We start from the raw sequence: 22,879 nt of genomic DNA, 5'->3' as shown, positions 1-22,879 counted from the left end.
CCAGCTTCACAGGAGAGCTCGTTGGAGAGACCCACAGAGTCCTAGGAATGTACACAAGCCCACCCACAAGGGAATCAGCACCAGAAGGGCCCAATTTGCTGGTGGGAAGTGGGGAAAGTGACTGAAATCCAGCAGAGAGCAGAACAAGCGCCACTGTTTGCTCTTGGACTCCTTCCCCACATAAAGCATCACAGCCCAGCGAGGTGGGTTGCCGTGCTCTGGTGAACACCTAAGGCTCCGCCCCTCACCACATAACAGGTGAACCAAGACCAAAACAACAACAACAACAACAACAACAACAACAACAACAAACAGGGCAGCAGCGACCTAAACGAAAGAACAGATCAAAGCTCCAGAAAAAATACAACTAAGCGACGAAGAGGTAGCCAACCTATCAGATGCACAGTTCAAAACACTGGTAATCAAGATGCTCACAGAATTGGTTGATTTTGGGCGCCAATTAGATGGAAAATGAAGGCTACGCTAAGTGAAATAAAGGAAAATATACAGAGAACCAATAGTGATGGGAAGGAAACTGGGACTCAAACCAATGGTGTGGACCAGAAGGAAGAAACATCCAACCAGAACAGAATGAAGAAACAAGAATTCAAAAAAAGAAGGAGAGGCTTAGGAACCTCCAGGACATCTTTAAACGTTCCGACATCCAAATTATAGGGGTGCCAGAAGGGGAACAGGAAGAACAACGAGTGGAAGTTATTTGAACAAATAGTAAAGGAGAACTTCCCCTATCTGACAAAGGAAATAGACTTCCAGGAAGCTCAGAGAGTCCCAGAGAAGTTGGACCCAAGGAGGAACACACCAAGGCACATCATAATTACATTAGCCAAGGTAAAAATGAAGGAGAGAATCCTAGAAGGAGTAAGGAGATAGTAACCTACAAAGGAGTTCCCATCAGACTGTCAGCTGATTTCTCAAAAGAGACCTTGCAGGCAAGAAGGGCTGGAAAGAAGTACTCCAAGTCCTGAAAGGCAAGGACCTACATCCCAGATTGCTCTATCCAGCAAAGCTTTCATTTAGAATGGAAGGGCAGATAAAGTGCTTCACAGATAAGGTCAAGTTAAAGGAGTTCATCATCACCAAGCCCTTATTACATGAAATGTTAAAGGGACTTATCTAAGAAAAAGAAGATAAAAAACATGGATAGTAAAAGGACAGCAAACTCACAATTATTATTAACAACCACACCTAAAACAAAAGCAAACTAAGCAAACAACTAGAACAGGAATGAAGAAATGAAGAATGAAGAACCACAGAAATGGAGATCACAAGGAGGGTTATCAGTGGGGGAGGAGGAGGGGGAGAGAGAGAGAAAAGGTACAGAGAGTAAGTAGCATAGACGGTAAGTAGAAAATAGACAGGGGGAGGTTAAGAATGGTATGAAGAAATGTAGAAGCCAAAGAACTTGTATGTACAACCCATGGACATGAACTAAAGGGGAGGAACGTGGGTGGTAGGGGGTGTGCAGGGCAGAAGGGTGTGAAGGGGGGAAAATGGGACAACTGTAATAGCATAATCAATAAAATATATTAAAATAAATAAATAAATAAAAACCCCAACCTCACACTGCTACAAAGTTTTGAAACACTAGCCAGATTAATACAAACAAATGTCAAGACAACACTAAAAGCTGATACAAATTCTCATTTGTGACTAACATGTACTATGGCATTTGCTAAGATTATTTACTTCTAAAGATAAAAACTCCATGGCTTCTCCCAAGCTTAAAGAAGTAAATTCCTCGGGAGGCAGTTAAGTGATAGGAAGAGACCTTCTGTATTAACAGTATTACCAGTAGTACTAGCCATTGTACAAGCAGGTCTGGCAGCAGGGTATAATGGGGAAATAGATTTGTTTGATATTGGGCTTCACTGGAAAGGTAACTGTGCCTTAGCAAACTAAAAGTAATGAAAACAATCACTAACACTACTAATACCCAGACTAACACTATTAACTCTTCCTGAAATTCATTATAAACAAATAAAAGCTACAGATAAGTATCATTAACCTGAGAGGAATAGAACTGAGATGGCAAAGAACCAAGAAGGATGTTACAGGAAATAGTAGACATTTTAATAAATTAAACAATTAGTAATATTTGTGAGCTCAAAGGAATACTATAGGCACAGGATAAATTAAGGCTGCTATAAAAAGGTAGAAATCAAAAAAATGTTCTTAGAAATTTAAAATGTTAGCAAAAATTTTTTAATAAAAGATGGCAGACTGGCAATGATTCTGTACTCCTTTACCCTGAAATTTCATGAAAACAATAAGATATTTTTAGACTGCATCAATAATGGCACCGAAAAACAAGAGTACCATTGCAGACTAACTTTCTTTTTTTAAAAAAAGAAATTCCTGAAAGTAAATGTCCTTTTATTTGAACATTACAGTAAAAAGGGGAACCTAAATAGCAAAAATACTGGCTACAACATAAATACATTTTTAAATCCTTGCCCGAGGATATGTTTATTATTGATTTTAGAGGGAGAGAGGAAGGGAGAGACGGGTCGGGGGAGGGAGAGGGAAAGAGAGACAAGGTGTGAGAAACACCAATTGATTGCCACCCCCGCAACCAAGGATCAAACCTGCAACCTAGGTATGTGCCCTGATTGAAAATCAAACTGGTGACATTTTGGTGCAGGGGGCAATGGTCTAGCCAACTGGGCCACCTGGCCAAGGCACCTACAACATTTTTAAGGAATTTCTTAAATTGCTAAGCTGGTAAGGGAGCAAAAGCACCTTCAGTCACGCAAACTCAATACAGAATGAAAGCAGGAATTCAAAAAGAATATCCGAGTGGCTTTAATCTTGAGGTACACCTAAGTAGACACTTAAATAAAACAAGAACCTGAAAGAGGAGGAAAGAAAATACCAGAAAAGTATCTTCCCCACAGAAGTAACAAGAAAAATTACCTTGACCTTGGTGCTTCAAAGAGTGAGGGGACTTCCTTATAATTAATTACAATAATATAGGGCTCATGCAGATTTGCTGTCTGAATATGTATGTGGATTGAAAAACTAAAAAATTCTAAAATGGTCTGGGATTGGCAGGACCCCAGGCACTCAGATATAAGTAAACACAAATCCTCTTTGAAGAAATACACCTTTAATGGGTCCTTAAAGAATTATCAAAGATAGAGTTTTAACAAATACCAAGTCAGTTAAAAAAACAAATCATACACCATACAAGCAAACAATATACTGTGAGAGATGTGGCAGACATAACCATAAACTCATTCATAAGACTGCCGACATTAACATTATCAAAGAATATAAAACAAATTTAAAGTAAAATGACTTAAAAACAGGACTATACACAGGGATGTAAAGTACAGCATAGGGAATATAGTCAATAATAGTGTAATAACTATTTATGGTGTCAGGTAGGTACTGGAAATACTGGAGAGAACACTAAGTAAAGATTATGACTATCTTATCACTATGCTGCACACCTGAAACTAAGAAAAAATAGCACTAAATGTAAACTGTAATTGAAAAAAAAGGAGGGACACTACAAACCAAACAAAATTTAAACTCCATAAAGACAAGGTAATTGGAACAATTATTTTTCCACTGCTTTAAGCCAGTTTTATTGATTTAATTTGTTAGTTTAATGTGTTTTTTATAAATTATTTTTTTCCTCTGCAAATATTATTTTACAAAGAGGTTGAATTAAAAAAAAAACAACAACAAATAGAAATACTCACTGTTCTACACTGGTCTATTTTTCCTGATAAAATCTTCAATCCTTCCAATACTATTAACCCAGCAATCACTGCATTAGTAGTAGCGATAGCAGGAATAATGTTCCCTGCCATTGCTAAAAAAATTAAAAATTAAAAAAAGAGATAAATATGTTTTAACTGCTAAAAAGGAAAATAATTTAGCATTTTAGAAGATACAAGTGAAGCACAAAGCAACTTACATTTTATATCAAATCTGCTCTTCATATTCATACTGAAAATATGCATCCTGAGGTTTGCAGCAGAGGTGACAAAATCCATTGCAGATGGGTCATCCTGCCAATAAGTTAAATAACTTAAAAGTCTCCCCACAAACTTACTAATTTGCCTAGTATTATTTTCAGAACAATACTTTCACATGTTTATAACATTGCGGTCAGTGAACCAGAACAAGAGAGGGCCTTCAGGGAGAGGTAAAACCTTACAGTAGCAGGGAGACTGGGTAAGTAGAGGGCAGGGTCTCATCATCAGCTGACCTGGGAAGTAATCTGACAAGAACGCCACGAGCCACCGGGTTTCTAGGAACTCATCCTGCTTAAACAAAGGCACTGTAAACTAAGTGTATAGATCCAAACACCAATTCCATTCATTGACAATGGCAATCCTTTCCTGGGCCCATCAGTCAGTACAGGCATACCTCGGAGATATTGCCAGTTCAGTTCCAGACCACCGCAATAGAGCGAGTTACCATAATAAAGCAAGTCATAATCCTTTTGCTGGTTGAGTGTCCTGCCTTCAGTTTGTTAAAAAACACAACATCCATGAAATACAACAAAGTACAGTAAAATGAGGTATGCCTATAATGATAAAGTTGTTTGACAAGCACAGATTTCAGCCAAAGAAAAAGAGGCTTTTTTGAGAAAACTGTTTCATTGAAGCCTCAGAAATACCTGGACAACTCCTTTTGGCTTTCCTTCTCCATATTCCCTTCATATACACACCACTCTCCTACATTTGCTATTTCTTTTCAGATATGGCAATACCTGAACTATTATGGCAAAGTTTCTCCCTCACAATTTATATTCTTTCTGAAACTATATCCTAGCCTCTTTAATTAGATTTCAGCAAGGTTTCCTGCTTTCCTGAGAAGATACTATCCTACCCTACAATTCAGAAGCACCAAAGTAAGAAGAAAAAGTATTGACAGGACGTGGATTCTCTATATATTTATTGGTTCACTGTGTAACTTCAGGCAAATCAACCTCCCTGATGCAAAATTCCTTAATATATTAAATAGAGAAATAATATAAACATCTCATAAAGTTGTAGTTAATTAAACTGAAATATTTAACAGTACCCAAATGCAATGTCCACAAATTACTTCCCTAGGCAATTGGCTAATCATGTTCATTAGGTATAGATTTTATTCAGAGGGTAACAATTCCTACTTCCAAGATTTTGGTATCGAATCCCTGTGTACCAATGAAAATCTCCCAAATCCCGATTAAAATAACAACATTGGAAATATTTTTTAAAAATAGTCACTCCCTATAATACACATACCCAAGAGACTAATATTTATAAGAATCCCGAAAACCTAAATTTACTAGCTTCATTTTTAGATGTCTGATTAAACCATAATTCCAAAATCTGCCCACATAAAGTTATCATCTTGGTTTGCTAAAACTTACTAAACTTTTTCTCTCACTTTAAAACTCATAGCAAATCTTTACCATTATAGGAACACATAAACTTTGTAGAGATTATCACTTGTAGCCATAGAAAATATTGCCTACAATTAAAAATAAGTAAAACTCATCAAACCTCAAAATAATCACATCTAATTGCAAAATACTATTATATATTAACTCATAAGGATAATTATGTCTCATTTTTGTATTGAGAGGTGCCACAACTCCAAAATATTTATAATGCTCTTATCTCCAAAAGGAGTTTGACTTCTAGTCACAAATCTATACTACACAGGAAGCTTTCTTAAGTCTGTAAAATATTTTATTCCAATACATTCATATTTCTCTAGCCGACATTGTAAGCCACAAAGTTTTATATTACCTGAATTAATATATAGAAAACTCATAATTCAATGTAGTAATTCAAGATAAATACATCCACACAAAAGCAATACTATATCCTCAAAATCTGGCAGAATAAACAATATTCAAAAATTTACTAGCTTCTGATTATAGCTGAACTAAAATATATACATTTGACATGTCAGTAATTGCCACACTACTTCAAAACGAACCTTGTCCCATATGAGCTCAGCTCCATCCCCTTTTTCTGCTAAATGAACTCTCAAAGTCTCAATGCTCTTTGAAAAAAGATGGGCGTAACTCTTTACATCCAGAACCTGCTGGTCTTTCAGACCTAACTGGGGTTCATTTTGTTGATCTGCTGCATTGAGTTCTTCTCCTAAGAGGAAAAAAATTAGAAATTCCACCATTAAACATCATTCCTCTACTATTTTAACAATACGATGCCTAACCAGTATGAAAATAATATAGGAGAAACCCTATTTTGTAATTATCACTATGATACATATATTTGTAAAAGAAAATCGCTAATACTGAGATGGGAAAGGTGCAAGACTGTTTCAGAACCTCACAATGTTATTGGAAGATTCAAGGATATAATTAATATAGATAAGATGGTAAGCATTATGCCCAGAATATAGTAAACACTCAGTAAGTGGACACTATTAGAGTCATACTTAAATTGGTCTGTAAATTCAAGTATCCATTACTATAGAAAACTGCTCTAGATTGACACCCCTAATCTCCTGGGACCCTTTAAATTCCAATGTGCTGACCACTGCTGTGCATACACTAATTACAATACAATTCAGATACAGCAGAGATAATGTGTTGAGGTGGAGTGGAATAAGGAAGTTGTCACTACTGCAATAGTTTTACTCGCATTTAAAATTATAAATATGTTCCTAATTTAAATCTTAAAGAGATAATCACACAAAAGTACAGAGATCTATCTATGTACATATGTCCTCATCACTATACTGTTTTAGGGAAAATATGAAACAACGAAATGTTAACTGTAAGGGACTAAATATTATGAACAAGTCAGAGCATATAAATTTACATGATTCCATAATCTAATGTGCACACACAACTGCTGTGTCTACATGCATAGATTTATGACCAGACATTCCCTAAAATATTAATAGTTACTGTTTCTCTAGGTGGTAAGATTTCTAGTGATTTTCCCTTCTTCATATTTTTCTGAATTGTTCAAACTTCTTACCATGAATTTATATACCATTGTCAAGAAACAACAGGGCTATTTAAAGACTGAGAGAATTCCCAAAGACTAAAATGTACCCTTTACCTTGACTCTGTACTTCAGCCCAGTCCAATGGAACTGGAGGTTTCCTTTTTCGCCATAATTTGTCCATTGTCAACAAATACCGGATATCATCTTTAAAAAGCTTAAAAAAAGAAAGAAAGAAAGAAAGAAATCCCATGAACCCTAAAGTCCTTATGCTGATAAAATACAACAAACTTTTACTGCCGATTTATTATAAATATTATACTATATATCTTCTGGTTTAAAGACACGCCATATAGCAGATTAACAATGAAAAATATTGTTTTATTGATTTAACAGAGAGAGAAACACTGATTTGTCATTTCACTTAATGTATTCATTGGCTGACTTTTTTTAAAGTATATTTTACTGATTATGCTATTACAGTTGTCCCAATTTTTTCTCCCCTTTACCCCCCACCCCTAGTTCATGTCCATGTGTAGTACATATAAGTTCTTTGGCTTCTCTGTTTCCTATACTATTCTTAACTGCCACCCCACCCCATCTATTTTATGCCTATCTCTGGTTGGCTCTTGTATGTTCCCTGACCGGATATCAAACCCACAAACTTTGGTGAATTGGGCAACACCCTAAGCAACTGCGCTACCCAGCCAAGACCTAGATGAACAATTTTTAAAAGAAGCTCAAGCATTTTGTAAAAGGAAATTTGACACAGAACCCCTACATTTGAGACACTTATAAGTGGAGGTGCTCTGAGGAAAGCAGAGTAAGGAAAACTCTGACTGTGCTGACTGACCCTGCCCTCCCAACTCACCTACCTCCGTTAACAGCTCTCCAAAGGCCCCAAAGATCATCTGAAGCACTATCATACCAATCAAGAGGCTAAGTAAACATATACCAACTCCACAAGAATTGGACACAATCATTAAGCCTAGAGATACCAGTTAGCAATATCTTTGAAATGTATTATACCCCCTAAAATAAACACACACAAAAAACAATTACTATTTCAAAAACGAAAACATTACCTCATATAGACTGAAATACTATCACATGAATCACACTATCTCCTAAGTGGTAGAATTTCTAATGATTTTAATATCTTTAGTCGCATTTTCTATTGCTAATTGAATTATCCAACATATTTATTATGTTAATGCACTATAAATTTATACATTCCATAGATTTGGCTTAAATTAAAAAAATATTTTTTTAAAAAAATGATTTAGTTTTTAGAGAGAGGGGAAGGGAGGAAGAAAGAGAGGGAGAGAAGCATCAATGTGCGGTTGTCTTTCATGTGCCCCCAACTGGGGACCTGGCCCATAACCCACGCATGTGCCCTGACTGGGGATCGAATCTGTGACCCTTTGGTTCACAGGCCAGAACTCAATCCACTAAGCCATAACAGCTAGGGCAAAAAAGAGATATTTTTATAAAAATCTATTCAATTCAGTATTTATTAAGCATCCTTCATCTTTGGAAAACAGCCAAATATACAAATAATTAGAATACAATTTAGTGTGAAAATCACATAGCTTAGAATACTATCAGGAGTTTTGTTGTGTCTATCTGAGAAATGAGGAGAATTCAAGAAGGTAACATCTGAAATGGGTACCCAGGCAAGGAATGAGAATTCTGGTATGAGTCACAAATGTGCCTGGAGACATTTTGTAGTGGACCGTCAGCACTTGGCTGAGAAGGCTTCCAAGCAGGCAATGAGCAATTAGGATGGTTTCCCAAGCACAAGCTCCATATCCTTCTTTATGCCATTATTAAATGCCATGAGTCTTGCAGAGTTCTGTATTGAAGTATCTCCACACTCTTCTTTTTCTATAAACCCCAAATACACGTCTAGGGAGACACCTCTACTCACCTATAAAATCACTTGTCATGTAATATTCCACAGGAATCCTACCTCCTTCCTCTATGTTCCAACCCCTACACATCTGCTTCCCACCTTACCTACTTCAGAGAATGGTTCCTAGGTTCATCCTGCTGCGTAACAGGAAATCAGGTATTGACTCCTCACCTCACACATCCTAAGTCCTGTTAGTCTACTTCATGCTCCACTGGGAATATAGGGAACAGAGAGGTTGTCCTTCAGACTACTGTGGCACTGCACAAATCCAGAAGGCACTGTCCCATATTGCTCGCAGCAGGAGTATCAAGTGCTAGAATGGTGCACTGCACCCCCTCTATATCCTTATTGTGACACTGCTATCTTTTAATGGATTCCCACTATCTTCATATAACATCCTTATAACCTAGAAAGCCTTTCCTGATCCAGCCTCAACTTCCCTTTCCATTTCTCTTTCCACTCTCCCCTTTAATGGGAATGATTTTAATACCGCCACCTGAGATTTCATTTGTATATGGTCCATTCTGGTCCCCACCCTTATTCTTTAAAATCTTGGGGTGAAATGTTACTTCCTCTAGAAAGCCTCTTTGAACCCTTAAACTAAGTATAATAAGTAGGTTAAGTCTACTTACTACTAAAGGATTCCAATGGAACTGAACTTAAAGTCTCAACACTGAATCTGAAATTACTTGTTCAATATTTGACTTCCCCTCTAATCCTTGAGTTACCTTCAAATAGCGGGGACCCTATTTTCTGTCTTGTTCTCCTGCTAAATCTCCTATACTTAAAATGGTGCTTGACACACAGTAGATGCTTAACGTTACCTACTGAACAAAAGATTGGAGATGTACTTCAGATTATCCTGGCATTCAACTGTTGCTCGGATTGGAATGGAAATATGTATATGGACATCAGTATGGACAATACTGTCACTATTCATATTTTAAGCATAATCAAAACAAAAGCCTTTTTTTTTAAAGGAAAAGGCAATGGAGAGAAAATAAATACATAGGTTTAATAAAGTCAACCTGTGACATCTGTTGACAGTGAGGAAAGAGTGGAACAATAAACAGCACAAAGCAGTAGATCATTTACTCAGGAGAGCAGGACCTGGTACATTAGAAAGCAGACAGAGGGGTCAAGAAAGATGCAGGGCAGAGAAAACACTGTTGGAAGAATAAAGTACAAGGAGAAAGGAAAACAGCAGACAGAAGAGTTAGCCCTTCCTCAGAGATTTCTCTCAAACAAAAGGGAACAGAAAAAAGATTTTGCAGTGAAGTGGGACATTCTTTTAGCAGGTAAATTACATCCAATGCCTTCAAACCTGTTACATGTCTTTAGATCATCTGGTTAGTGAGGGTGGCAAGAATAATTAGGCAATTTAAGAAGAGCTGAGAAAGTTTCAAGTATCTGTTATGATAAACTTGCTAACAAGCAAAGGTAGGAGAAATTAAAAGACTTTAAAACACAGATCTGAGGGACTGATCTATAATTAGGTATACCCAATTAAAACAATCTTGAGTGATTCTCTAGAATTATTCAGTGGCAAATAATATGTACTAATGAAAATGGATTCAACCAAGAACAAGAGGCTTCATAATTCAACAACATTTCAAAACAGTTCCAATTACCAATAGAATATTTAAGCAAGAAAGGGATATAAAATGGGAAACAGCAAGAACCAAAGGCCAGTTACAAGGAAAACTAACTTTCATTAAAAGTGAGAGAAAGGAAGAAAACCAAGAGTGTATCAGCTTCTATATTTTACCTATCAAGATGCTATATTGATTTAGACGCCAGTTTTGAAACCTACTTATCTTGACTACATCAATTTGTTAAGACAGTATTAGGCATTAAGAAGGAGCATAATTCAATTTCATGCACTACTTTAAACCAAACTGAATCCACAATTATAAAGTAAACCTAACCTTGGTAAAAAGTTTAACGGGATCATATCCAGTTGATTTTGCCCATTCCTTTGTGGAAATACGTTTAATGTCACCATCTTCATTTGATGCTCTGGCTCTGGCTTCAGCTTCCATTGGTTCCCCTACAAAACAAACACATATTTTCATCTATAATAAATACAGAACTAAGGTCTCTTCCACCTTTAGGAGGAAAAAGGTTACTCACGCAAGTCACCTGCACACAACACATTCTGAGTTCAAGGATAAAGAAAAATAACATGCTCATCAGCATCTTCACTGCACCTCAGTTTCTGAAGGTCACATGTAGAGTAATTAAAAGTATAAACCTATAATCACATCTGGTAACTCCCAGCCCTATTTACTAGATTTGTGAAATTTCTCTGCACCTTAAATTTCTCACCAGTAAAAGGAAGCTATTCATTTTTAGAAACATTGTTTTAAAGATCAAATAACAGGTCTTAAGCATATAATATACTATCTAGCAGATAATAGCATTTCCCCCCTTGAGCTATCAAAATTAAATTGACAAAATAAAGGTAGTGCTCACTAGTAAGAAAACACATCCTAAGTAGTTTAACTCACAGGAAGCTTCAGGGTCAGCTCTGTCAGGAGATACTTCTTGATCAGCATCTTCTTCCCCAAACAACTGGCTATAATTTAAAAGTAGCAAATATTTATGTACAAAAAAAATACTCTGAACAAATGTTTACTTTTCCAACTTTCCTCACAGCTAATTTAGAATAACCCTAATCTTTAGTGACGATGAGAACTGATAAATACTACTCCATAAACTTAAAAAAAGCTGTTGACAGCTTGCATCCTAATCTCAATTACGAGGCAAGGAAAGCTAAATTTTAGTAGACCTATATTCATTCCTATCTTCCAGGCGATGCATTTCTGTATGTTAAGTCTTTGATCAAGGACAGGTGAGCAGCCTTTATACCCTAACCTGTTTAGCATTCTAACGTCAGAAAAATGTTGGTTTAGTACACCTGCAGCCAGCACTCAACAAACATGATCATGCATCTGCTATGTACCAGGCACTGCTTTAGGTGCAGGGATACACGGCAGTGAGTAAGACATTTTTTTCATGGTAATATGTATCACTAAAGAATCTTAAGAAAAAGAAAAAAAAGAAAAGATTTTAGGTATTTTCAGAGAGGGGGAAGGGAGAGTGGAGAGAAACATCGATGTTGTACCTTGAAGGGTTACCTCTCACTCGCCCACAACTGGGTACTGGGCCTGCAACCTAGGCATGTGTCCTGACTGGTAATGAAGCCAGCAACTGTTTGGTTCGCAGGTTCACATGCTGGCACTCAATCTACTGAGCCACACCCACCAGGAACTACTGAAGAGTCTTAAGAAGCAATATAAAAAGTAGTAAGCTGACATTCTCTTTTGTTAATCAGGCTACACTAAAGGCTGTTTAATTAACAACACTTATGGGAATATAGTTTTCCAACCTTTCCTCAAGCACATGACATGGAGAAAATTATCTTAAAGGAGTCCTTTGTAGTTAAAACAAAACTAAACAAACTCAAAAGCTATTATCTCAAAGCTCCTCATATATTTTACAAGAAAATGCCCATTTGTTTCTTAAAGTTGTTGTACCAATTTATACCCCCACAATGGCATGTAAGAATTCCTACTGATTCTCTTCCTCTCCAGACTTAATGTCTGCCAAACTACTGGTGTAATACAGTATCTTGCTGTGATTTTATTGTTTTTGCAAGTTAGTCATAAAGCTAAACCTATCATTTGTTTACTGCCTATTTGGGTTTCCCTTAAAAAAAAATGCCTGTTCGTATTATTTTTTCAGACTATCTTTTTTTTAGGTTATCTTTTTCTTACTGATTATAGGAGTATATACCAAATCAACTTTTAGTTGCTTACATGTTGCAAATATTTTCTCACATATAATGGCTTAACATTTATACATCATTTAATGTTTTTTGATGATGAGGTTTCTGATGGATTTGAATGTATCAGTCCTTTAGGTTGGCACTTTTTGTGTCTTGAGAAATTGTTCCCTAACCCTGAGGATAAAGACTTCCTCCAATATTAGAAAAAATTTGTGTTGTCTTTCACAACTAAATATTTAATCTGTACTTAATTTCTACATTTTGTTTGAAGTAGTAATACGTATCACTAAATGAACTAATAATGAACTAATCTACCTTTTATTTAATCAATTTTTTCACCTGGAACCCATTATGCAACCTCAGCTATGAGCTCTGCATTGTCCCAAAGTTGTTTCTCTACCCCTGCCCCAGCAACACCCTAAATTATTTTTAGCTTATATTAAATCATGACAGCTGTCAGAGCAAGTAATCTTAAGTTATTCTCCTCCAGGAACATTTTGGTTCTTCTTAGGCTTTATTCTTCCATATAATTTTTATATAAATGTTAGAATTAGAATGACAAGTTCCAATAAAATCCCTGATGACCCCTGGCTGGTGTGGCTCAGTGGGTTGAGTGCCAGCCTGCGAACCAAAGGGTTGCCAATTCAATTCCCAGTCAGGACACAGGCCTAAGTTGCGGGCCATGTCCCCAGTTGGGGCGCACAAAAGGCAATCACACATTGATGTTTCTCTCCTTCTTTCTCTTTCCTTTCCCCTATGTCTAAAAATAAGAAATAAAATCTTTAAGAAAAAAAAATCCCTGATGAGATTTTAATTATAACTGTACTGAATCTACAGATCACTATGAAGACATACTGACAATATTGGAATTTACAATCCACAAATACACTCTCTCCTTTTAGTTGGTGCTTCTTATGTTCTAACAGTCACTAAATTTCTATATTGAGGCTTATGTATCTTAAGATTTATTCTTAGGTACTTCATACTTTTCAACACTTCACATTTAGTTATCTTTTATAATTAGCTATATGCTTTTCTAGTGAGTTATCTGTTGGGAACCGCCCTGCCTGGTATCAGAAGCTGTAACCCCCGCCAAGGCTAAGACTGAGAAAACAACCTTGGGCCTTAAGCCAGCAAGGAGACAAAAGCTTATCTCCCTGGCAGGAGTGTAGCTTCTGCTCCTTTTACTTCATCCATAGCTGGCCCCCAGTGCTTGGTCAGTTAGCCAATGAGGGGTAAGATTCCCCAAGGGGGGAATGACCTAAGACAGACACGATCACATGGGAAGCCCCCAAGGAATGACTTTGGGGGCTACAGCAAAAGGGGGTGGCGGACCCTCACCCCTCGGCTTTGACAAAACCTGAGTCCTCATTGTCTGTGAGAAAATCTCCTAATCTCTTGGCTGCCTTACTTCCCTTGCTCCACCTAAACCTGAAACAATGACAGAGGGTGGTGCAGCCCTGTGCTGGAAAGGGCAGGTTCCCCGGGTGATCAGGCCTAAGAAAGAATATGTAAAATCCCGTGAAACCAGCTTTGTTTAGAATGCTCTCAATTAAATGACAAGGGTCCAAGGAAGAAGTAAGTTTGTTCCTCAAAGTTTTACAGCTCTTTAGCTATCTGACCCTGACTCAAAATAGGCCCTCAAGAGTTCCTTGTTATTTGATCCTTACTTCCTGGCAATAATAATTTACCTGAATTCCTGTGAAAAAGAACCCAATAAAAGCCATTGAGGAAAAGGCTCTTGGCCCTTTGTGAGAGATTGGCCACCTTTCCTCCCCAAGCAGATCATGCCTTGGTAGACTTATTCTCATCCGTGGCGGACAGGGGGATCTGCGGACAAAGCTCCCCCACAGTTATCTATTTTTATATTATACTTTCTACCTGCCTGATGTGATTAAAAAATGCAATTGATTTTTAACAATCTTTTAGTTAACCATGTTGTTGAACTGTCACTATTTCTATAATTTGTAATTCTTTGGGGTTTTTTATGTAAGTTACCTATATTGTATATAAACTACAACAGTTTTATTTCTTCATTTCCCAATTCTTAAGCCTGTATTTTCTTCTTCCTGTTTATTATGCTGGCTAGGAACTTCAGAACACCACCACAGAGAAGCAGCACTGCCTTGACTGGGGTGGCTCAGTGGGTTGGGTATTGTCCAGTAGACCCAAAGGTCACCAGTTGAATTCCCAGGCAGGGCACTGGACTGGGTTGGAGGCTGGATTTGGATGGGAGCACACGAGATGCAACCAATCAATGTTTCTCTCCCTTTTTTTCTCCCTCCCTTTGCCCATCTCTAAAAATAAATACATATATTTTTTTAAAGTGGCACTGAGTATCCTTATGTTGTCCATGATTTCAAAATGAATGATTTAAAATTTTTATCAATAAAAGTAATTATTGTATTAAGTATAAGTATAATTACTGTATTAAGTATAAGTGTATTAAGTAATTGTATTACGTCTATCAGGTATATTGTATTAAGCAAATAATGGGAGCCAGGTTTCTGACTTTTGGAGTGGGAATTTACAGATAAGCAAGGGTAGGCAGCAAGCTAGAATGATGCAAATAGTAACGGATTAGAGTTGGAGACAGTATCAATTCGTGTTTAGCTTAATATAGATACAGATGGTTAGATACAGAAAAATTTATAAATTTGTATACAGAAAAAATACAAGTTAGTAAATATAGTTTTTTTTGATCTGTCAACTAAAAGAATCAGCACTTCAGTAGAATACCTAGGCACTCAGATCTGGGAATCTAATACCATTCTTCAATAAAAGGAACCAGGGCTCCTTAGAGAAATGTGTTCTAGGATGGGGCAGGAAATACTGTATATATAAAATGAGTCTAGAGCACCTTTTAGCACCAGAAAGTAAGGAATTGCTAAAACAAAACAAAAATAAAAACATGCCCTGGCTGGTGTGTCTCAGTGGAGTGAGCACCGGCATGCAAACCAAAGAGTTGTTGGTTTGATTCCCAGTTAGAGCACATGCCCGAGTTGCAGGGCAGGTCCCCAGGTGTGTGTGTGTGTGTGTGAGAGGCAATCACACAGCGATGTTTCTCTCCTATTCCTCCCTCCCTCCCTCCCTCCCTTCCCCTCTGTCTAAAAATAAATAAATAAAATCTTTAACAAAGAAAGAAACAAACAAACCCAAGACATTAAAGGTGGTACATTAAAAAACACAGAGCCACCTGATGTTCCTAATGGCCAAAACTGGAACAATTTGAGCAAAACATAAAGTAGTATTGGATTATAATCCAAAGTATAAAATATATTCGGTATTGGGAGACTCTCACCTGGTGGGACAGTGCCTGACACAGAACCAGATTCATTATTATGAAATGAGTGAAGTCTTAGCTCTGAGCTTGCTAGCAACCAAGTCAAAAGGGGAAAGAAGATGTATTTTGGACTTCCGGCAAGATGGAGGCATAGGTGGATGCACCGTACCTCCACACACAACCAAGATTAGAACAACAATTTAGAGCCCGAATAACACCCAGAACTGACAGAGAATTTATCGGAATGGAAGTTGGACAGCCAAGAAGTTGAAGTAGACCCGTTCATCCAGACTGGTAGGAGGAGCGGAGAGGAGCCGGGCGAGCGCAGGTCGGCAGCACGTGGAGGTTGGGGAGAACTTGGTGCAAACTCGGCGCGTAAGCCATCCGGGGTGCGCAAGATCGAAGCAGTGGACCCTGAGTACACAAGCAGTGGCTGGTGGACCCAGTGAGACAGCGATTGTGGACCAGGGCAGAGCTTGCAACCCAGGATACCAAAGAAGGGACTGAGATTGGAACAAAGGAGAACGGAAACACCGCCATTGTTCCCTCCCATCCCCACCCCCACCCCCGCCCCCACATATAATGTCACAATCTAGCGACTGGGGTGCCCAGCCTCGGTGAACACCTAAGGCTCCGCCCCTCACCGTAACAAGAGCGACCAGACCGGGAAAAAAAAAGGAGAGACAGGGAGAGAGTCATGTGTCCAACAGAAGAACAGATCAGTCTCCCAGGTCTCATCCTTTTGAGTGACCAAGAAATAGCCAATCTATCAGAGGCACAGTTCAAAGCACTGGTGATCAGAAAGCTCACAGAATTGGTTGATTTTGGGCGCCAATTAGATGGAAAAATGCAGGTTACCATAAAAGAGATGAAGGAAGATGCACAGAGAGCCAATAGTGAAGGGAAGGAAACTGGGTCTCAAAACAATAGAGTGGACCAGAAGGAAGAAAGAAACAACCAAACAGGAAAGAATGGAGAAATAAGAATTCAAAAAAAATGAGGAGAAGCTTAGGAACCTCCAGGACATCTTTAAACGTTCCGACATCCAAATTATAGGGATACCAGAAGGGGAAGAGGAAGAGCAACAGATTGAAAACATATTTGAACAAATAATAAAGAACTTCCCCATTCTGGCAAAGGAAATAGACTTCCAGGAAGTCCAGGAAGCTCAGAGAGTCTCAAAGAAGTTGGACCCAAGGAGGAACACACCAAGCCACATCATAATTACATTAGCCAAGGTAAAAATGAAGGAGAGAATCCTAGAAGCAGCAAGAGATAAGGGGACAGTCACCTACAAAGGAGTTCCCATCAGGCTGTCAGCTGATTTCTCAAAAGAGACCTTGCAGGCAAGAGGGGGCTGGAAAGAAGTACTCCAAGTCATGAAAGGCAAGGACCTACATCCCAGATTGCTCTATCCAGCAAAGCTCTCATTTAGAATGGAAGGGCAGATAAAGTGCTTCTCAGCTAAGGTCAAGTTAAAGGAGTTCATCATCACCAAGCCCTTATTTTATGAAATGTTAAAGGGACTTATCTAAGAAAAGAAGATAAAGAAAAGACATGTATAGTAAAAGGACAGCAAACTCACAATTATTAACAACCACACCTAAAGCAAAACCAAAAGAAACTAAGCAAACAACTAGAACAGGAACAGAACCACAGAAATGGAGATCACATGGAGGGTTATCAACAGGGGGGTGGGAGGAGGAGAGAGGGGGAAAACATACAGAGAATAAGTAGCATAGAATATAGGTTGAAAATAGATGGGGGGAGGGTAAGAATAGCATGGGAAATGTAGAAGCTAAAGAACTTATGGGCATGACACATGAACATGAACTAAAGGGAGGGGAATGTGGGTGGGAGAGGGTGTACAGGGTGGAGGGGAGTGAAGAGGGGAAATGGGACAACTGTAATAGCATAATCAATAAAGTATATTTAAAAAATTAAAAAAATAAAATATATTCAGTGTCAATGAGTCTATACTGAGATAAATGATTGAGTAAATTAATAAACGGTGAGAAGGCCCTGGCCAAGTCCAGATACACCAAGGTTGCACGTCTGATCCCTTGTCAGGGCACATACAAGAAACAACCAAAGAAGGTATAAATAAGTGGAACAACAAATTGATGTTTTTCTCTTTCCCTTCCTCTCTCTCTCTAAAATCAATAAATTTAAAACCCTGGCTGGTGTAGGTCTATGGATTGAGCACAGGATGCGAATCAGGTTCCCACTGGGGTCCATGTGAGAGATAACCACATATTGATGTTTCTCTCCCTTTTTCTCCCTCCCTTCTCCCCGAAAGATCTTTTTAAAAATAGATAAAAATCAATAAATTTTTTAAAAAAGTTAATGATGAGAAGAGATAAATTTTCCATGTAGAACTCCAAATAATTTATGTGGATACTTGCCCTCAAGGAGGTGGAACACAACTCCCCATTCCTTAGGTTTGGGCTACACACAGGGACATCCTTTCAAAGTAATCAGTACACTATATAGTAAGCATGGGGTGTGGGTGGGGAGTAACTTTATAGGGGAGAAACCTGACAAACACTGAGTGATTGAGGCCAACATTAAACACTAATTAATTATGTCAAGAATATGTACGCTGCATATGTGATAAAAATGGCAACTCTAACTCTGTGGTCTTCACCCAATAACCTGTAACCACAGTATTATTATAATGAGGGAAAAAAATCAGACAAATTCCAACAGTGTGCATTCTACAAAGTATCTGACCAGTACTCCTTAACCCATCAACATCATCGGAAACAAGAAAGTGAGAAACTTTCTTAATCAAGGGGTTCTAAAGAGACATGGCAACTCAATGTAATGTGGTATCCCGGAAAAGAAAAAGGAAATCAGGTAAAAACTAAGGAAATTTAAATAAACCATGACTTTAGTTAATAAATAGTGTACCATACTGGTTCATTGTTACCCATGTATCATACTAATATATTAATACTAGAGGGAACTGGGTGTGGGAACCTGCACTGTTTTCTCAATTTTTCAGTAACTCTACAACTATTCTAAAAAGTATAGTCTACTAAAATGAAGTTTGCCAAATAAAGTTTGCAAGTGCATTTTTGGTAAAACTTCACTGTTACTTTTCTGAGTGTACTTATATTATACTTTCATCAAAACAAGATGAAACAGTGTCTGCTGTAGGTTTCTAATGATATCTTTTGATCAAGTCTCTTCTTTAACTGAGAATTTTTGTCATAAAAAGATGTATGCTAAATTTTACCACATGCCTTTCCTACATCTATGAGGATTATATAGTTTCTCTTTAAATTTTAAATGAAGTAAATGACACAGATTTTTTTCTAGTGTTAAAGTATGCTTGCATTACTGCAATAAATACAACTTGCAAGTCTAATTTGTATGCTAATATTCTGTGCAGGATTTTTGCATCTGCGTTTATGAATTGAGAATGCCTTGTAATGTTTCTTTTATCCCATAATGGCCTTAACTAGTTTTGCTATTAAAGACATGATAGCCCCATAATATGGGCTAAGTATTCAATTTTTAAAAATTTCTCTGAGTTTATATAAGGTTAGGATGATATATTCCTTGCAAATTTAATGGAAATCACCTGTAAATCTAGAGATATTTGGTGCATTTTCAGAAAAATTGAAACAAATGGTTACATTTCTCTAAGGCATAGTACTTAAATGTTATTTGGACTTCCATTTGAGTTGGTTTTGTAATTAAAAAAAAAACTTATCCATATCATTACAATTTTAAATGTACTGGACATGACATTCTTTATTGTTTTTTTTCTAGGCTGAGATTACATTCCCCATTTAGTTATTTATCTCTCATAATCAAACTTAACAATTTTTTTTTGCTCTTATCTAAATTATATTCTTCCTTCTAATTTTATTGAGTTTATTCCATGGTTCTTTTCTCATGCAAGTTAGCGCATTAATATTCACCCTTTTCCATGTATGTAAGCCTGTAACTTTTATTTCAACTGCCACATTCAAAGCAACCTACAAGTTTCACACGTAGTGTTTTCATTATCACTACAAAGTATTTTAACCTTCCATTTATTTTTTAATCAATGAGTTATTTTAAGTATATTTTTATATCCCCAAAATACATAGAGTTGTACTCATTAAGTTATATGCCTGTCTCCAATATCACACTACGCTTCCTAAATAGTTCACTACATACAATAGGCATGCAAATAAACGTTGGCTGATTTTAATTTAATCCAACCACCATCACAAGAAAGCTACTAAAGTGACCCTTCATTGTATTTAAAATAACATACATCATTAACTACAATCTCTCCAAGACTTTAAATAAAAATGACCTCATTTTCTATCACTAGCACTAAAAATATGCCCAGAAATAGATATATACTCTTCTTACTTGAACAAATACTTTGCCCAAACGATGCAATGAATAGGTTCTGAAGGTGTGTTACGAATTGTACAGCCAGGAAAAGTTCTCTGAGTTGGTTTGGGATGACATTCATAACACTCAGTCACACCCTGCAAAGTCAAAATGTGAGAAAAAACATTTACCCCATGAGGATGGTTTCTCAATGAGATATCATCATAAACACTTCCTTCATTCCTCTCCATTCTGACTGGGTAGTATATACTGTCAACAAAGTTTTAAAATATTAATGACTCCAACTCTTACACTTTATAGAGAAGGAACTATAATATAAAAGCTAATTGAATCAATCTTAGTCACAGCTCAGCTAAGACTAACCCAGGACTCCTCTGACCCCTGGCCCAAGGAACACCACTTATACCAGCCAAATAAAAATTACAGCACCTTAATATCAAACATGAGAAGTATACCATGATCACACGAAAGAAAAACTACTAGAAAGAGAAATAGCTTTCCAATTATATCTATCTCAAAGTCGTGAAACTCAAGTTATTTAAGTATTATTCATAGCCTTACCTTATTCTCCTAAAAACTAAGTGAACTAAAAGTAATTACTGATTTCAAGAGCAATCTAGATACCTTGGAAAAATACTAGGTAGTATCAAACCAAATATTCTTCATTTTGCCGAGTGTTACCTTTCAAGTTACACTGTAAAAAGTCCCAAAGTCTACAGCACTTGAGACAATTTTTCAAAACTATCAATTTTTCTTTCCTCTTAACCATTCTCAACCTCAGTCTTAATACACACTAGTACCTCAGGATCACGATGAGAATTATCTTTCTAATAATGGTTAAAGAACCAAAACCTGTAGATCTTGTTTCAATACAAATTGTAGCAGATCGAGGGTTTCCCCCATAATATCATTTCTGGGGTCCTTCCAATGTTTTCTTGGAGGTAATCATATGGCAAGAAGTTACTCCTCATATCACAGTGGAGAAAAAAAACAGCTGCCTTAACCTATCGATAGATATTGAAGGCTTCCACTGATTTAATTAAATTGACCACACTTTGATATTCACATGTCTTTATAGAATGATCCTACATAAGCTTCCCAAAGCAGTTTTGACAGTTAATGTAGAACCAAAATTTTCAAGATGGGTAAACTACCAAACAAATAAAAAGGGCAAATTTCAAGTACAATATAATTCCTTTTAGTTTCAAAATCTGTAAAATCATTCTTCAATTGTACTTATACTTAGTTTCTTGGAAGAATTAGAAAAAAAAAAGATGTGAACAGCAAATGAATCACAATGCTAAGATTTTATAATTGGGTTATGAGCACACAGATATTTGCTCTATTATTCTCCATCCAAACTTTTGGGAAACTTCGTAAATACACCAAAAATATTTTCCAACATATTTTTCAGATCTATCCATCCAAACTTTTAAAAATTTTATTGTTTATGCTTTTACAGTTGTCCCAATTTTTACCCTTTTACCCCCTCCACACATTGCCTGCTCACTCAGGCAATCCCCACACCGCTGTCCATGTCCATGGGCCATGCATATATATGCTTTGACTACTACATTTCCTATGCTGTCGTTTACATCTCCGTAACTATTCTGTAACAAATTTTTACTTCTTAATTTCTTCACCTTTTCCCATCCATCCCCCTGACCCCCTTCCCATCTGGCAACCATTAACATGGTCTCTGTATCTATGACTCTTCCTGTTCTGCTTGTTCATTTGCTTTTTCAGATATAATTGTTTACAGATGTGTATTTATTCATATTTTATTGTTCCAATTTTTGATCTACTGCTTGAAGATGACCCTTTAATATTCCATATAATACTGGTTTTGTGGTGGTGAACTCCTTTATGTTTTTCTTGTCTAAGAAGCTCTAGCTATCCTTTGATTCTAAATGATAGCTTTGCTGGATAGAGTAATCTTGGCTGTAGGTCCTCATTTTTCATCACTTGGAATATTTCTTGCTATTCCCTTCTAACCTGCAATTTCCTTAGAGAAATCAGTTGACAGTCTTATGGAAACTCCCTTGTAGGTAACTAAATGCTTTTCTCTTGCTGTTTTTAAGATTCTCTCTGCCTTTAACCTTTGGCATTTTAATTATGATGTGTCTTGGTGTGAGTCTCCCTTGGTTCATCTTGTTTGGAACTCTCTGCGCTTCCTGGATTTGTATGTCTATTTCCTTCACCAAGTTAGGCAAGTTTTTTTTTCATTATTTTCTCAAATAGGCTTCCAATTCCTTGCTCTGTCCTCCCTCCGACACAACCGTGATGCAAATGTTGGTATACTTAAAGTTGTCCCAAAATCTCCTTAAACTACTTATCCTCATACTTAAACTATCCTCATTTTTTGGATTCTTTTTCCTTCTTGCTGTTCTGATTGGGTGTTTTGGGTTTTGTTTTGCTTCCTTATATTCCAAATCACTGATTTGATTCTCAGCTTCACCCACTCTACAGCTGATTCCCTGTAATCTTCATTTTAGAGTATGGTTTCATTTCTGAATGGTTGTTTATGATTTCCATGTCCATTTTTATGTTGTTGAAGTTCTGAATCACCTGCTCTTCCAAGT

The 22,879-nt window shown here is 37.0% G+C and overlaps 1 protein-coding gene across 1 annotated transcript in view; it reads right to left on the bottom strand.

Annotated features, from left to right (window-relative positions):
* Positions 1–22,879, bottom strand: part of UBA2 (ubiquitin like modifier activating enzyme 2) — a 43,392-nt gene that overhangs the window by 11,446 nt on the left and 9,067 nt on the right. The window contains exons 6-12 of the mRNA XM_045846797.1: positions 20,313–20,434; positions 11,376–11,443; positions 10,794–10,915; positions 7,068–7,167; positions 5,971–6,137; positions 3,947–4,040; positions 3,729–3,841 (exon numbers count right to left, since the gene is read on the bottom strand). Coding sequence (XP_045702753.1) covers positions 3,729–3,841; positions 3,947–4,040; positions 5,971–6,137; positions 7,068–7,167; positions 10,794–10,915; positions 11,376–11,443; positions 20,313–20,434 — 786 coding nt within the window. The remainder of the gene's footprint in view (positions 1–3,728; positions 3,842–3,946; positions 4,041–5,970; positions 6,138–7,067; positions 7,168–10,793; positions 10,916–11,375; positions 11,444–20,312; positions 20,435–22,879) is intronic.

This window comes from Phyllostomus hastatus, unplaced genomic scaffold, assembly GCF_019186645.2.
Source record: "Phyllostomus hastatus isolate PE091 unplaced genomic scaffold, TTU_PhHast_1.1 phas_contig_5, whole genome shotgun sequence".
Lineage (NCBI taxonomy): Eukaryota > Metazoa > Chordata > Mammalia > Chiroptera > Phyllostomidae > Phyllostomus > Phyllostomus hastatus.
The sequence above is the reverse complement of the archived record's forward strand: the minus strand, read 5'-3'. Positions and strand labels throughout refer to the sequence as shown.